The 14149-nt window shown below is 41.3% G+C and overlaps 1 protein-coding gene across 1 annotated transcript in view; it reads left to right on the top strand.

Moving 5' to 3' along the window:
• The window catches only part of Plxnc1 (plexin C1), a 147043-nt gene extending 133327 nt beyond the window's left edge, over window positions 1–13716 (top strand). The window contains exons 24-31 of the mRNA XM_015482588.2: window positions 1424–1478; window positions 3854–3885; window positions 3982–4089; window positions 5290–5453; window positions 7253–7400; window positions 9772–9912; window positions 10002–10076; window positions 11243–13716. Of these exons, the coding sequence (XP_015338074.2) occupies window positions 1424–1478; window positions 3854–3885; window positions 3982–4089; window positions 5290–5453; window positions 7253–7400; window positions 9772–9912; window positions 10002–10076; window positions 11243–11347 (828 nt within the window). The 3' untranslated portion in view covers window positions 11348–13716. The remainder of the gene's footprint in view (window positions 1–1423; window positions 1479–3853; window positions 3886–3981; window positions 4090–5289; window positions 5454–7252; window positions 7401–9771; window positions 9913–10001; window positions 10077–11242) is intronic.
• Window positions 13717–14149: the final 433 nt, after the last annotated feature.

Genomic DNA, 14149 nt, shown 5'->3' with positions numbered 1-14149 from the left:
GGAGCCGGAATTCGGCTGCTTAGTGCTTGGTGTATGCTCTGATAGGGGCAGGGTCCAAGAAGCAGCCTCCGCAGGCTCCGCAGCCCTGGGCCAGGGCGGTTTCGGGACGGTTCCGGGAGTCGGAACTCGGCCGCCCCGCGCTCGGTGTTCTCTCCGATAAGATCAGGTTCTAAGAAGCACCCAGGCGCTGAACCCTAGCAATCTGTCTGCAAGCCGCAGGCGAATTGCAGCCTGAAATTACCTGATCTATGGCTGAATGAGCTGCGGTCAGTCGAAAACAGGGGAGGTGACGTCAGTTTACCAACATGGTGGCTGCTGGCCTCCTCTGTGGTCTGACCGGTGTGGAGAACCGAGATGGACCGCTTCCTTCCCCCGTCTCGAACCCAGAATTCAGCCCTGAGTACGGTGCTTGCGCGGCTGGCAGAAACTGCAGCGCTGTAACCCTGCGTCTCTATCCCAGCGCGCGCTGCAGACTCTAGCCGCGGGGCGATTTGCTGAATAAGCAGTGTGACAAACCTCTCGCGTTTGAGTCCCCGTAGCCGATCCTCGTGCGATGGAAATCCTTCCTCCAGGTTCCGGAGCACCCCACTATTGCTGGAAATTCCTAACAAGATATCCTTTAGCCGTCCTGACTTGTCATACTCCCACACAGTGAAGCAGCACACGGGGGCAATGCACTCCCCTCGCCGCCATCTTCCTTCCTCCTTCATTTCTTAATATACTAGTTGTCTTAGTTCAGGCTGCTCTAGCAGAATACCATCCACTGGATAGCTTAAACAACGAACATTTATTTCTCACAATTCTGGTACCTTGAAGTCCACAATCAGGATACTAGTGGGTCCAGAGTCTGGTGAAAGCCCTCTTCCTGGTTCACAGAGGACTCTCTTTCTCACTGTATCCTCACATAATAGAGCAGAGAGCAATCTCTGGTGTTTCTTCTTATAAGGGCACTACTTCCACTCCTGAGGGTCCACCCACATGACTTTATCATCTCCCCAAAGGCCCACCTCCTAATACCATCATGTTAGGATTTAGAAGAATTTGGAAGAGACACAAATATTTTAACCCATAACAAGTAGGAGCCTCAAAAAACAAAACTGACCCAGGCCCCTTGACCTCTGAGAAGTTGGGGAGTGGCCATTTGTGCCACAGCGTCCTGGCCTCCACCTTCTGGGCACTTTCCTTACCTCACTATCTGTCTGTCGCCTCCAAAGGACCATGAGTTCCTTGAGGGCAGAGACAGTGCCTTGTCATTCTAGATAGCCCCAGCCCGAGCACAGTGCCCAGGACATAGCAGTTCTTGATAAATATTTGATTTAATAAGTGAGGGAATGTAAGAACCATCCAGCCATCTAATTCCTGAGTGAAGTTGAGAAATACATTAAATTTTGAAAACTCATATATTTTTTATCTTTGCTTTCAGATATCAAATGGATCCACTATAAAAGTCTTTAAGAAGATAGCAAATTTTACTTCAGGTAACCAATATAATATTGTTAACCTTTTGTTCTCACCCAGCTTTATAAAGTATTGGTTTCTGCCTCTCTCAGACATATTGTCACAAAGCTGAGATAGAGTTGTTGCTACATAATTCTCTGAAAGCTGAGAAAAGCCATTTCGATCTATTTCTAGTCCTAAGAATAAGGGCCCTGCAAGAAGCAGGAAAGGAAACTGTAAACTGTGGTTGGCCCAGACGGCCCAGCATAAAGGAAGTTGCTGCCTCTTAATGGCTCTAAACTCAGGGTAGAATCTCAGCCCTTATAGGTCTTTTCCAACAGCACAGTAGGATGAGAGATAGCAATGAGGTCCTCTTGGCAAACTGAGAGGAAAACTTGCAGATAACCCCCAGCCCAGCAAGAGCTGAACAAACAAGATAGTCCAGTAGGAGAATCCAGTGTGACAGCGCCTTGCAAACTTCTCAGGAAAGTAGAAACTCAAGAGGGAGCTTTTAGGGAAAGGTCAACAGGCCAATGTCCAAAGTCCTCTTCTGACATCCTCAGAGCAGAAAAATACTGTGGTAATACCTTGAGAAAGTCCCTAGGTCCTGTTTTGTGTTTGTCTCCAGAGCAGTTAACCTGAGCAAAGAAGGCCTGTCCTCAGCCCTCAGAGGGTTCTGGACCTCTCCCTAGCAGGCACCTTCTCACCCATACTGCTGGAAGGAGGGACTTCAGACTTTTAGTTTTCTGAAACTAGTAGTTTCCAGCAACCAGTCAGTGCTGCAGGGCTCCTGATGAATATTTGGTAGCTTTCAGGATACTCCTTGAGAGACTCCCACCCTCCACTACTTTATTAAGCTACAGTGGTGCTGTTTGGAGAGTGGCTGTCACTGTGGCATAAAGAGGAGGGTGTCCTTAAGTTGTGAAAAGGGGGAAAGCTGGTTTTTTTAAGCCTCAAAGACTGGGTCATCTGAAGAGCCTGTCATCTGGGGATTGAATAGTACAATCTTAGGTCTGGATCTCTTTCTGGGACTCCAGATAGTCAGTCTCTGCTTCCTCCCTATCCAATCCTACTGAAAGCCATCACTTTGATTACTATTCTGCTAAAACTCCAAGGCCCTGCCCCTCTGCTCTGTCAGAAGCCCTTCTGTCAAAGTCCCAGCTTTGGTGAACCCAGATTTAGCCTTTTCTGAGCCTACAGCGTACAGTTGCAAAAGAAACTCACTCAACAGCTGCTGGGGTCACTTACACACATGGTAGTAAGCTTGACCAGTCTCCACACGGCCTACCACCACTGAGTTTCCCTAGAGCTCTGTCCCCAAAATCAACCTTGCCTCAGAGCCCCGACCACATAGCATTCCCGACTGTCGGCAGATGATTTCATCCTGCACAGAGAAAACTGAAACGAGAACTCAACATCCAGCACCAAACCTGCCTACCTACTGCACCTGCCCACTGCTGCTCCTTCCTCCCCCTCCCAAGGCCAGTTTGATGGTCACAACTCTCCATCTTCTTCAGCCTTCTGAGCATTCCTGCACCACTGGGCTCTTCTCTAGTCAGTGATCCAGTGGTTGCTTTTTAATTGACTGCTTTCCCTCGCCATCACTGCATTTTTTCCCCATCAGCATTTCAGATGTCCTGGTCTCTCTCATCTTCAAGACAAAAAAAAGAAAAAGAAAAAAAAATCCAATGCCTTAATACCCATCTTCCCTTCCCTTTATCTTTTCTGACCACAATTTTGATTTCCCTGGAGAATGTCCTTGCTCTATGCCACTCTTGCCTTGCCACCTCCTTTCCCTTCTTTCAGGTCCTAGGAGGAGCACACTCGTTTCCATCCTGGGGTCTTGGCCACTTACTTGGCTAACTCTTGAGTTCAGCTTCAACATCCCTTCCTTAAAGAAAACTCCCAGACTTAGATGGGTGCCTTGTTAGTTACTTCCTTGGCTTATAGTTCTCATATAATCCTTACCACCATTGTAATTAATTGTGCAATTAGTAGTTTCATGACTCTCATGGATTGTAATGTGCATTCCATTTAGGGCTGAAGGAGGTCCTCTCGCTCCTTGCCCTAAGCCTTGTAGCAACCCCTCTCTCCCCACAGAGGAGGTGCTGCAGGTATATTTGTTAAATGAAATATAACAAGGCTTGAGCCCCTCCTGCCCTGTCCCAGCAAATGGACACTCAGCCTGTTTCCACATTTCCAGGGACAGGGAACCTGCTTTCTGCTCTAGTCCCCACTCATCCTGCATTTACACTGTTCTTAAGATCTTAAGGTGCAGCATGGGAAAGGCAACAAGGAGGAGCTCTTGGTTTCCAGCACATGTGGGGCTTATCTTGAGAAGGATAACTAGGCCTGGGGTGTTTATTTGTTTGTTTTTCTTAATGAATTATTTTCTCTCCCTCTCTCTGGCACTCAGATGTGGAGTACTCGGATGACCACTGCCATTTGGTGAGTTCAGGGTTTCTCTGCTCATTGCTGAATCACAGGTCTTCTGTGGCACAAATGGTCTCTTCAGGTAACACTTCTACTCCGTCTTCCCTCTAGATTTTACCAGATTCAGAAGCATTCCAAGATGTGCAAGGAAAGAGACATCGAGGGAAACACAAGTTCAAAGTAAAAGAAATGTATCTGACAAAGCTGCTGTCGACCAAGGTACACTTACTGTTCTGGGAGAGCTTTTACGGCTACCTTGGGGGTGTATGATGTGTTTGACTTAATTTCCACTGAAGTGTGAAAATGTTACAAATCCCTTGTGCCTTCTAGCAAAGCAAAATGAAAGTTTAAATTGTAAACACTTCCCATCTCCTTCTTCTTTTTATAAACTGCAAGGATAACAGCACTTTACAAATTTCTACTGTAAGTCTTCAATCAGGGATTTTAATATTGTTCCCAGTTCCTTACCCACCATTTCACTATTGTTATTTTTTAGGTTGACAGCATAATTATTCCTTTTTGTTTACTTGTTATTAGAGATAAGCAATAAACTTCCTTCTTCGAATTGCAAATAAAATGAAGGAGGGAGGGTGTCAGTGGCTATAAACCTGGTAAAATCTTACCAGGTTTTTTCATTTTAAAATTAGAAATTCTGTTCACATATAAGTGTCACATGGGGAAGCCACCAGAATACCAGATCAGGAGCAAATTTTACTTCATCAGGCTCTTAGTGACATTAACACAAGTCGGTGGTGATTTTTCTTTTTTTCTCCCTGGATTGACTAGCAATATAAATGCTACTATCTACACCTGGCCCTAGTGACTTGCTGGGCATGCTTGCTTCAGATTATGGATGGCAGGGAATCTGCTTAGAGTTTAGGAGATTTGTTTAGTGGGCAGAGGACAGCCTGAGCCTCTTGATTTTCTCAGCTTCCCCAGAGAGCACAGCCTATTTGCTTTTCTATAATATACTCAAATGCTTTGGAAAGTACACAATAAACCCTATGATGAAAATACAGGCAGCAGGAAAAAACCTGGAAACAGAGCAACATTGCTTGAGTTTTCCAGGCTAAACATAATTATAAAAGCAAAGCCTCCGTGGCTTCTTGGTTTATGTATACAGCCCTACAGCTGATAGCCCTTCCACTCCTAGAGATTGCCACCATCTCCTCTCTGTTGACTAAACAATGTTGCTAAGAGCAAGAGGCTTACCAGCCAAATCTAAACCTGGGCAAAGACTCCCAGGACCTTTGTCCCAAACTGTGAGTGTTGGCCTCATTTGACAGTTTTACATTTTCCTTCTCAGCTTGTTTTTCTCTGGTTGGCACATCATTTTCCCTGAACCTAGATTTGGTTTTCTAATGTTTTCAAAACCACTACCATATTTTTTAATTTCCCAAACCTCACGCTCTCTTTCAGGTGGCAATTCATTCTGTGCTTGAAAAACTTTTCAGAAGCATTTGGAGTTTACCCAACAGCAGAGCCCCATTTGCTATAAAATACTTTTTTGACTTCTTGGATGCCCAGGCTGAAAATAAAAAAATCACAGATCCTGATGTCGTACATATTTGGAAAACAAACAGGTGGGAATGTAGGTGATTATTGACATTTCCAAGAATCTAGGACAGAATATTAACTAAAAGGAGGGCAGAGATAGTTACAGAAGGATTTATTTATCTCTTATCAGAATCTTTGGGCTTGGTAAGCTATGGCATCAAAGTAGTTTCTTGCTTCTTTTTTGGGGGGATGAGGGATTGCACCGAGGGGCATTTACCTATGCAGCCACCCCCAGCCCTTTTTATTTTGAGTCAGAGTCTAACTAAGTTGATTAGGATCTTGCTAAATTGCTGAAGCTGGCCTCAAACCTCCTGCCTCAACCTCCCAAGCCACGGAGATTATAGGCGTGTGTCACCACACCTGGCTGCTATTTTCTATTTTTAAACAATGCATGAAACTGTTTCTATGCCAGGAATCCTATTCTTTAGGATAAAATAAAGTTATCTTTAATGCATGAAAGAGGCTGTTTAGAATGTTAGACCAGCAAAGGATGAAAAATTAATATGTTGTGGTTTTACCATACTGTTTTTCCATTAGAGGAAACTTTTACTGGTTCCTAAAATAATCAATTACTTGGCAAATTTCAGGCTATCAGTGTATAGAAATTCATGCTTTTGTCAAATGCAGTACTCAGATAACATGAGAATTAGTTATTAATTGTAATGTGCATTCCATTTAGGGCTGAAGGAGGTCTTTTCGCTCCTTGCCCTAAGCCTGGCAGCAACCCATCTCTCCCCACAGAGGAGGTGCTGAAGGTGTATCTGTTAAATGAAATAACAAAGGTTCACATTGTTTTTTGTTATTGTTGTTGTTGTTTGTATTTTAACTGAAGAAAAGGTAGGGCATCCAGATATATTCTAGTGTCTTCTCAGAGAAGAAACACGGCTCATTACCTCTATTAGAAATACTGTGTGCTAGAATTAAATAAGACTCAGAGTTAAGTGATAGAACTTCCCATACAAGCTCAAGCCCCTCTGAGCACTGTCAGCCGAGTCATTTTAAACAGTTGTAAAAGTCCCAGAGTTGTAGGTTCAATCTTTTTTCATTAATCCAGGTCTGTTCCAGCTCTCCTCTGGCTCATTCCATTCCTGTGTCCTAGCTTCTTGCTCCCAGGTCTCATTCCTCCCACACCCAGCATAGGTCCTGCAGGTCACCATTGCATGGTGAATATTGTGGCCTCTGAGCAGGGAAGCAACCAGGTTAGGAAAGCTATGACTGCACCAGCAGCCATGCGCCGTGGAGGTAGTAAGCAAGGCCATCGTTGAAATGGAGATCATGGAAGGACTCTGAAATGATCCCCAAGTTCATATTCACCTACTTACTTTGATACTAATAATGTGCCAAACACTATTGGGTGATGGAGGACAGTTATGAACAAAAGAGACAACCAACCCATGTCCTCCCAGACCTTATATTCTGAAAAGGTGCAGACAGCAAATCAAGTATGTCCACTGCAGTACACGAGGTGATAAGCAAATAATCCAGGTGAGAGTCGGTGTTGGCTTAGACCAGAGTGTCACAGAGAGGATGTCAGGTCCAGGAGATCTGAGTGAGAGGTTTTTACTGGTGACTATCATTTAATATAATCAAGAATTATATGGAGAAAAATCTTGTCCAGTCCCTGACCACTTTCAGACTCCTCTGGTCTGCCTTTCAGTAGCAGTCGGCTTAACCCTTTCTTGTTCTGAGTGACACTGCCTTATGTGTCTAAGCAGATTTGTGTACTTCATTAAGGATGTAAACACCAGTTTATAAATTGATAAAGAGAACACTGGCCTCCCATGAATGGCCGTATTTGAGAAGAGATTATTCTCTCTTTGAACAGCCTTCCTCTTCGCTTCTGGGTAAACATCCTGAAGAACCCTCAGTTTGTCTTTGACATTAAGAAGACACCTCACATAGATGGCTGTTTGTCAGTGATTGCTCAGGCATTCATGGATGCCTTTTCTCTCACGGAGCAGCAACTAGGGAAGGTAAGGCCCAGCTTCCGGTTTCTTGAACATGCTCCCAAGTTGGAAGCACTCTGTTTTGTAAACATTCAAGTAATAAGTAGTGGATCTAAATTATACCAGCTGAAAAGAAAAGTCAATCTTGGTCATTATAAATTTGCTTTTCTTTAAAATTTATCACATTTACTTTTGATCTAATTGTTTCTAAAGTGAAAACCAAAATAATTAGCCCCATTTTATTATAGAATTGTGCCTCTGAAAAACTTTACCATCAAGCAAATACTTTGTCTCCTAGAAAAACACTTGATGGGCACTGATAAACTACTAATCCAGAGTATGAAACTATTAATATTTGCTCAAGTTAATTACATCTGAGTATATTTTTCAGAAGTCTATTCTAATATAACAAATGGCTTATAGGGAAGAAAAATTTACCCAAGATTTCTAACAATATTAGTTTGTCAGTTTATAATCAAAGCATGAATATTGCTTTCCTATGGCTTTCTTTGTTGATCAAAAGGCCGAAGAAAGCAAAGATTTAAAAAAAAAAAAAAAAACAGAGCAAACTTTGAAAGAGATGTTTTAGTCCTTTCCGAGCACTCCAAAATATATTAAACCAAGCAATATCTGTATCTAATGGATTTCAGAAAATCTTTGAACGGTGAGAAGTGGCTCTTTGGTAGGATTTTCAGAGTACCTGGAATGAACGGTGATTGATGTTTCACGGGTATCTCAGATCCCTCGTCATGATTTCAATTTTGTCACCACTCTTTCTGCAAAAAGACCCTGTTTTCACTGTTGAGTTGCCTGATCTCTCGAGGAGCAATCCTCTGTATCATCTTTGACTCTTCCTCCTTCCACCCTGTCCACTCTCTTCTCTACAGCACCTGTCCCTTCATCCCCTCTCCACTGGGATAACTGCCTCCTGATGAGTGTTCAATGCCCTTGCTGTCCACCCCGCCTCTCTAAACAACCTTGTTCCACTGTCTCATGTTATCTTTGTAAAATATAAATCTGAACTTGCCAGCATCCTGCTTAGGAAATTGAAAATGTTTCCATGACTTACCAGGGGAAGTCTTCACAGTGCTGCATGGCCCTTCCTGCTTGGCTTCAGGCGTCTTTTCTGGCCTCATTTTCTGGCATGCTCCATGTTTTAACTTTTCCACACATACTAGGAACTTGTTTCCACCCTTCTTTGCTCAAGTCTTTCCTGTCTCACAACCCCTCTGTCTGGTAAAATCCTACTCATTCCTTCATTCACAAAAATGATTTCCTGATGTGTGCCAGAAATCGTAGGAGACTCTGATCAGTGAACCTTTCCTGAGGCATGTTCCTCTGTGCCTCTTTATTCCACTAATAAAGTTCAACTTAGCAGGCAGCACCCTAAAAGACACTTAAATGCTTGTTTATAGTAAATGTTCTTTACAGTGTGCTAATTACTGATAAATTACTCACTGTAAATTTGTTCTCTCAACTAGATTGTAAGCTTCTCAAAGTCAGGTCATCTCTACACTTTCAGTGCCTGCCTAAATAGTCACTGAATTAATGAATGATCATTGCGGTTTGATTATTCCACTTAAACTTGATAAGAACACCTCAGAAATATCTCAGTCAATGCATCTTTCACAACGATTCATCCAACCATTGATTTAACCATTGGACTTTATAAAAATCTTTGGGACATAACCCCTATCATTTAACTCACCTATCTTCCCTGAGTAGAATTTTACATTTTGTGAAAAATCATGACTCCTTAAAATCTTCACTTATCTCATTTTTAAATATTCTCACCATTATAATTACATACAACCATTCAAACTGCCCAGGAACCTTTGCAAAATCAGTCATCAGGGCCACTAATACCAATAACCATGCACTTCCTTGAGGGAATTGGAAGATCTTTATAACCTAATGAAATGAGGGACAAGCTGGAAAATCTGCCACCACCAATTACTTTCCAGTTTTAGAGTTATATAAAGGGCTCAATCAGACCTACAATCAAGTCTTTTATAAATGCCAAAATTCACTGGTGGGTGAGGATGAGAGCAAATGTTTTTAATTCAGGCTTTTTACGACCATTAGTAATGAACTATGATTGAAATAAGTTCCATTGTTACAGTAACTCAAAATCATGCAAAAATAATAATTTTAGTTCTTTTATGAGAGGAAGGCAGAATATATTAGCATTTAATACGCCTGAAAATAACAGTGACTCACCAGAACTATCTAGATGGCAGTCAGTCACTCAGTCAACATTAAGTGAGGCCTCCTGCATGAAGCCTTGTTAGGTGTAATACTGGTTGGTGGTTGGGGTGCAGCTACACTGTACCGTTTTTACAAGTTCCCCATTTTTTTTTACTCTTTCGGTGGTGAATTCTTTTTTTTTTTTTTTCAGGAAGCACCAACTAATAAACTGCTCTATGCCAAGGATATCCCGACCTACAAAGAGGAAGTAAAATCTTATTACAAAGCAATCAGGGATTTGCCTCCATTGTCACCTTTAGAAATGGAAGAATTCTTAACTCAGGAATCTAAGGTAGCATTAGAAACAGAAATAGGCTTGTATTTGGTTCCTTTTTAAAAAACTCATTTCAGAGTCTCTCAACAAGACTTTCTTTGTTTTAGAAACACGAAAATGAATTTAATGAAGAAGTGGCCTTGACAGAAATCTACAAATACATCGTAAAATATTTTGATGAGGTAAGATTTTATTTAACATCTTTTAAAGCTATGAATCAGCCACAAGGATTTGGTTATAGCGTTCTGTGGGTCTCAGGACAGTTCTGGCATCCCAAACAGCCAGAAAGGGAGGCCAGGAAGCCTGCCTGAGATGGGGGATCCTGGCACCAAGCCAGACCCTGCACACGGCTGCCCCTCTGATAGATCACGCTGCCCACATTTGGACCAGCCTGAATTTACATTTGAGTTCATGGGGCCTACAGCCACACTGACTCAAGCTAACTTTAATGAGTAATTTGTGGCCCTGTAAATGGGGCCAGCTTAAGCTTGATTGTAGTCTGCTAAAAACGAAAGCTAAGCCTGTTAAATCGTCTAGATTCTATATTCAATAGTTGTAGGAAATTATGACATATTTCTAACTTAAGCAACTATTTCAATAACAAATGTTTTAATTCAGGCTTTTTACAACCATTAGTAATGAACTACCATTCTCCTTTATGATTAGTTCTCCTTAATCTGGATGCGTTGTTTCCAAATAAATGTTAATTCCCCCTTCCCTGATTCCCCCCCACTCAGTCATGCTGGGACAGGCTATCCATGTCACTGGTGAGAATAGCTCACCAATTCCATTTGCTACTTGAAGATCAAGTGAAGCGCTAAGGTAGGGTAGAGGCAATGAGTTCCTTAAACATGATAAGCATCCCTCTTATTCCAGGGGTTAGGGGTGAGAAGGGACGCACTGGGGAGGGGAGGGAGAGGAGGGACTAGGCTGCCCAGGAGGGGAGGTAAGGGAGGGAAGTTTTCCTCTCAGACTAGGATGCCCCTGCCTGCTGCATTTAAGAAGAAATACTTGCCTGCATGTTGGCTGCCCAGGAATGCTTGCTGTGCTTGGAATGGCTGTGATATAATGCATAAAGTAGGGCCTGGGAAGTCTGGCCCCATATTTGTAAGCAAATAGTTGGTATTTTCTTGTGGGCTTCTATTTTAAGCCAAAGTGTTGTTGATCCTGTGATAATGACTTAGCAAAACAACTTGCAAAGTGAGTATGTAAATGATCGAAGAAAATGTTGGCATCTGTTTCATACAGATTTTACCCACTCACAGCATCAGGAATGCAAAAACAAAAAAAAAAAAAATTGTAATGCTAAAACCATAATTTCTAAAATAACTGTTCTAATTGTCAACAGATTCTAAATAAACTAGAAAGAGAACGAGGGCTGGAAGAAGCTCAGAAACAACTCTTGCATGTAAAAGTCTTATTTGATGAAAAGAAGAAATGCAAGTGGATGTAAGCACTCTGGGCTTGGCTTAACCTGGCAAAGTTCTTCAGACGACTTGGGAGCAAAATGGCTGCTTGAGCTACTCTGTCGTTAATTTTTAAGTTTGCACATGGGTTCCACTTTCAGCACTGTCTTTTCAAGAGACCAAGGCACATGCACAGCTTTTAGAAAGCATATCAACCACTGTGCCTGTGTGTATACCGTGGGAACCCTTCTGTAAATAGAGTCGAAGTGGTTGTTGCAAACAGCCTCCTTGTTTACAGAGAATACAGGGCCAGTAAGCAAGTGTCAGTATTGTAATTACAGTCTCCACTTAAGCACAATGTTATCTAAGTGGTTTTGTTGGAAAACTACAGCTATGTAGCACTTGTGACTACACTGCACCTCTGCAGAAAAGGGATACTCAAAACAAAATGTGAAATGAGTCATTTGGAAACAAGGTGGGGGTGTTAGGGCAACCTCGAGGATTTGCAGCATTGAAACTTTCCCTAGTAGTTCTTGGAAAAGCTGACCGCAGAATTTGGTAGTGTGTACACTTAGCATTTGTGAGTGTGTGTGTGTGTTTAAACCAAAAACTAACAGTGTTGCAGCATTGTTGAAAGGGCTCGTGTTTTTCAGCGGTCACCAACTGCACTCCACCGAACTCACCTCCATTGCATCAAGGAGCTCTAAAGCAAGGAGAGTGAGTGGGCTTTACTGAAATGCAACAGCATTTTACCCACTGTGTCCTAATGTATGTTCCTTTTTTATCTTTTCATACTAAATGTATTTGATAGTGGACATGTTGGGTATTATATAAATGAAAAAATTGTTTATTTCTGTTGAAAAACCTTGATCAGAACTATCTGTGGAAGTGTAAGTCACTCCTCTAATCCTACATTTCTATACTAGTGTCTCCTTGCTTTAGATTTCTGGTGAACCCTGTGGTTATAAATACTTGTGTGTGATTAAAAAAAAAGATACATTTTGCATTTCATCAAACTGTTGTTCACACTGGAGTATTATATATAAATATATATATTTGAGGCCCAAGGCCTGAAAAATATTAGTATACAACTTGGTATCTTAGTCTTACTATGTACTTTTTGAAAGTATTCCTTACAGGAGAAAGAATTTAAAATACCCATTTTATTCATGCCTTTCTTTTTAAACAATTCCCTTTCCAGTTATATTGTAGTCTTTTTATTGCTGAGTTTTTTATTCCTGAATTTTTGCTGCTCATGACCAATTTTAATACCACTGTGTTTTCCTTCTATTAAATCAGAAGTAAAAAGTGTTAATTGGCAACTCTTAAGCTTTCCTTGTGGCAGGCACCTTTTACCCTTGGTGCTCCAAATCCCTAATCTAGGATAGAAATTTTTTCAAGTAGCAAATAAACCACTGATCCCACATTCCTTAAACCCATTTACCAACACTGTATGGAACATCAGGATTGAAACGTAAATTCATTAGGAAAACGCAACTCATATTTGCTCCTTAATATCTGGTAAACTGTGAGAGAGGTGACACCTCATCAAACAGTTAAGAGAAATAAGCAGTTACTGCCCTGATACACACATTCCCAATCCTATCACTTTTGACCACTGTCTGTCCAATGGACACATCTCAAAAATACTACCAAATAGATTACTTGTAGGTCTAAAGGTGAGAGGTCTGGTCCCCATCCAAAGCTGCTACAGTCTTCAAAGAGGTGAAGGCATTCATAAGAGAACTGTAAGAGTTGAGAGCCAAGGGTAGGAGAGTTGCCCAAAAGACTTCCCTTCTCCAGGGTACAGAAAACTCAAAGGATCAGCGACAGCTTTATTTATCTAAGTACTTACTAAATGCTACACGAGGATGTTCCTGTCCAGCTCTGGCACATGAGTCCTGTGTGGAGAGTTACCTCCTCTTCCAGGTACTGTGCTGTTAGAAACTTTGGGCAAGTCACTTACCTCTTTGTGCCTCGATTTCTGTATAATATTTCTAACCTACCTCACTGAGGTGGTGTGAAGATTCACTAATGTATGTAGCGTGTTTGTCAATCCACCAGTGAAGAGCACTATCTAGATCACATTTTGGATCACATTAGCCAAATGCAGTAAATGGCCAAATCAGATGTGTGCTGAAGACAATCAGTCACTGGGTCTACATTAAACAGCAACTAGAGAAACAAATGGCAAACAATATTTTTAAGTTTCTTTGCATATTTTTTGGTGCAAAACAATTCATTTATAAACTTTTTTTTCTAACACTAGTGTCTACAGCAGCATTTAAAAAATTAATTCTGTTATCTTTTCCATATTAGGATTTAAAGTCTATTTCTTATTGTATACCTGATTGAAGCTGTTCTTGGAGATGAATGTTTTAAATGTCTATATCCAAAAATAAACATTTTGATGTAATTATGGACTGTTTTGGCTTTTTTGTTTCCTCCTAAATTTTCTAGTTACAAGTAAACTTAAATTTCTTGCTAAATGATGCTAAGGGTTGCTCAATTACATTCCTATCCTCCACTATCATCATAGATTTTTGACTGTGAAGACTTCTGGATAATGAATTCTCCATTTAGTTTGGCAGAGTTGAGCTTTGCCTTGTTGACATGAATTTACTCCAGAAGAATTCCTTGAAAAGATGTTACATAAGAAAGCTTCCAAAGGACGCATGGTGAAAAACAAGGTAAATAATGACATACTTAGGGACACACAAATAAAACATAATTATTTGATTTGATCCAAAATAATGGGAAACAAAGTTAAATAATAATACTTCTAGAGAGATCCCACTGGGTTCAAGTTATGTGATCAACAGCCTTTTTAAACAGCCACAGGATTTAAT

The sequence above is a fragment of the Marmota marmota genome, unplaced genomic scaffold (genome assembly GCF_001458135.2).
Source record: "Marmota marmota marmota unplaced genomic scaffold, marMar, whole genome shotgun sequence".
In the NCBI taxonomy this organism is placed as follows: domain Eukaryota; kingdom Metazoa; phylum Chordata; class Mammalia; order Rodentia; family Sciuridae; genus Marmota; species Marmota marmota.
Note: the sequence above shows the minus strand (reverse complement) of the source record. Positions and strands in the feature narration are given on the sequence as shown.